The 2219-nt window shown below is 46.1% G+C and overlaps 1 protein-coding gene across 1 annotated transcript; it reads right to left on the reverse strand.

Annotated features, from left to right (window-relative positions):
- Positions 1 to 764: 764 nt before the first annotated feature.
- Positions 765 to 1948, reverse strand: LOC123441288 (E3 ubiquitin-protein ligase SINA-like 4). The gene is made up of 2 exons (XM_045117770.1): positions 1868 to 1948; positions 765 to 1463 (listed from the first exon to the last, which is right to left on the reverse strand). Exons 1-2 carry the CDS (start codon positions 1946 to 1948, stop codon positions 765 to 767), a joined length of 780 nt encoding a protein of 259 aa, XP_044973705.1.
- Between the last annotated feature and the right edge of the window lie 271 nt (positions 1949 to 2219).

Here is a 2219-nt window from a genome sequence, read left to right on the forward strand (position 1 = left end):
AGAGGAAAGAGAAGAGGAGATAGAACGTAAGGGCATCTCCAATGGTTGTAAGATAGTTGTTGGTAATTTTGACACATAGGATTTTTGATGATGTGTCATTGCAATAAATGAGGAAAGAGAACAAGGTTGTATGTAAATTAACCAACACCCTTGCACAAGCTCCAATGTAGAATGAGAGAGCACCTTATTTATTACCTCACATCTTATTGGGTAAACTAGATACAACCCATTGGAGTAGTTGTATGTTAAGGTGTTGGCTGATGACATGGCATATTTTACCAACAAGCTAACCAACAAACTGTTGGAGATGCCCTAAGCGGGCTCTTAGCTAAGAGCCAGCTCTAGCACGTGCTCCTATGTATTTTATGAGTATGAAAGGTGAAGCATATAATAAAGAAGTAGTGCACTTTTGCAATGAACTATTGTACATGTTGGCTATAAGATGAGTTATAGATGACATGTCAATGGCTTATAGCCAGCAGCTGGCTATACTATTGTACTTGCTCTTAGCCGAGAACTACACTTGGCATGCTGAGTGTGAAACGTCTTTCACCAAGTTTTTTGGGTAGTCGGGAAACTCAGAAATTTGAAGATGTTGCATACTCATTTGTGCGTGCAATAATTCATGTACTGGTAAAATAACACTTCTAGATAAATATAGAAAATACTTAACACGTAGCAACAGCTTAGCGAAACGACCAATATTTGATGAAAACAGTCAAACATTTATAGGATGCTATATATGCATCGAGACTTCCAACCCATCAATAACCATACATAACCTCCCACTTACTGCAGTTGTCGACGTCATCGTCGCCCTCGTACAGCTTGCCGTCATCTATGGGGATGGTGAGCACGACATCCCCATTGGACACCTTGGGCACAACGAAGAAGCACTCCGCCGGCAGCCCGTCAGACTTGGACAAGCTCCCGAGTTCCAGCCATGTAACCTGGTAGTGGCCAGAGAAGCGCGAGAAACCAACGGAGCACTGGATCTTGTGAGCGTTTGGCTTGACGGAGACGAGGGAGACTGCGTGGCCAAGCGACTCCGGGGGCGCCATGTTGAGCAGGAAGACGCGGCCGTCTTCACCACGGAGGAGACGATAGCCTGGCTGGACCTGGAGATCGAAAGGCACAGAGTACACGAACCTTTCCGTCTTCCATTTGTGACCGGCGGTGAAATGGCCCAGAAGCTGCGCGCTCGTCCCAGAGAAGCTGCAGCCGGAGATGGGGCACAAGTAGGGCCGGTTCCGGCACTGATTCCTCTCGTGCTCTGCCTTGTGGTGGTAGGCGATCTTGTTTTTGCACCCGTGCTTGCAGGGAAGGAGGATGCCGTTGACGACGCGCTCCATGCCGTAGCAGCGCTGGGAGATGGGCGTGGGCGTGGAGCAGCTGCTGCACTTCCTCTCCTCCGCCGGCAGCTTGTCATGGCAAGAGCAGCAGATGAAATGCCCCACGGAACACTAGAATGCATTGACATTGACAAACAATCAGTCTACGGAAATTCACTTGTCGATCTGATGATAGTATTAGGCCTCCCGTAATGCATTGTCTCTTAGTGAGGTATCCTAGGTAGTATACGATCGTTAGATACAACCATCCTAATGTATTGTATGTTAAGTGTCGTATCTTAATAAGCATGTATTTAATGATTTTGGCCTCATACTAATATGTGATTGGTCTAACAAGTTATTTTGCCTATGATACCGTGCAAGAGCCGTATCCTAAATAAGATACAACAACCTCCTCTTTTCTCAATAAATATAGTGCCACGTCAGCATTTTGCCTATGATATTGTGTCAAGATACTATCATTACGGAAGGCCTTAGTAAGTACGTACGTGGACGTGATGCGTTGGATTAGCTACCTGGTATATGGGAGGTCTGAGGGGTAGATGGCAGGCCAGGCAGTGGAAGACCTCCATCCCCATCATGGTGACATCTTGCATCCCTGCAACGCTCTCGTCCTCAGGGAGAAATTCTCCTCCTTATTTCGTCTTGTCAGAGTTAATTCTGGGACTGAGTAGGCCAGTACTAGTGATGTACTGTACTATATATAGCGACTGCGCAGACTACCAAAAGCTGGAGAGTCTTTTCGTTTGGACTTCCAATGGCCATAACTCGGCATGCAGTTATTAATTTGTGATTGATGGCCGTTTCCAAGAAACCAGACTTTTTTAGTTTGACAGCCCAGCATGCATGCAGTATGAGAATTTTTAG

The sequence above is a fragment of the Hordeum vulgare genome, chromosome 3H, assembly GCF_904849725.1.
Source record: "Hordeum vulgare subsp. vulgare chromosome 3H, MorexV3_pseudomolecules_assembly, whole genome shotgun sequence".
Lineage (NCBI taxonomy): Eukaryota > Viridiplantae > Streptophyta > Magnoliopsida > Poales > Poaceae > Hordeum > Hordeum vulgare.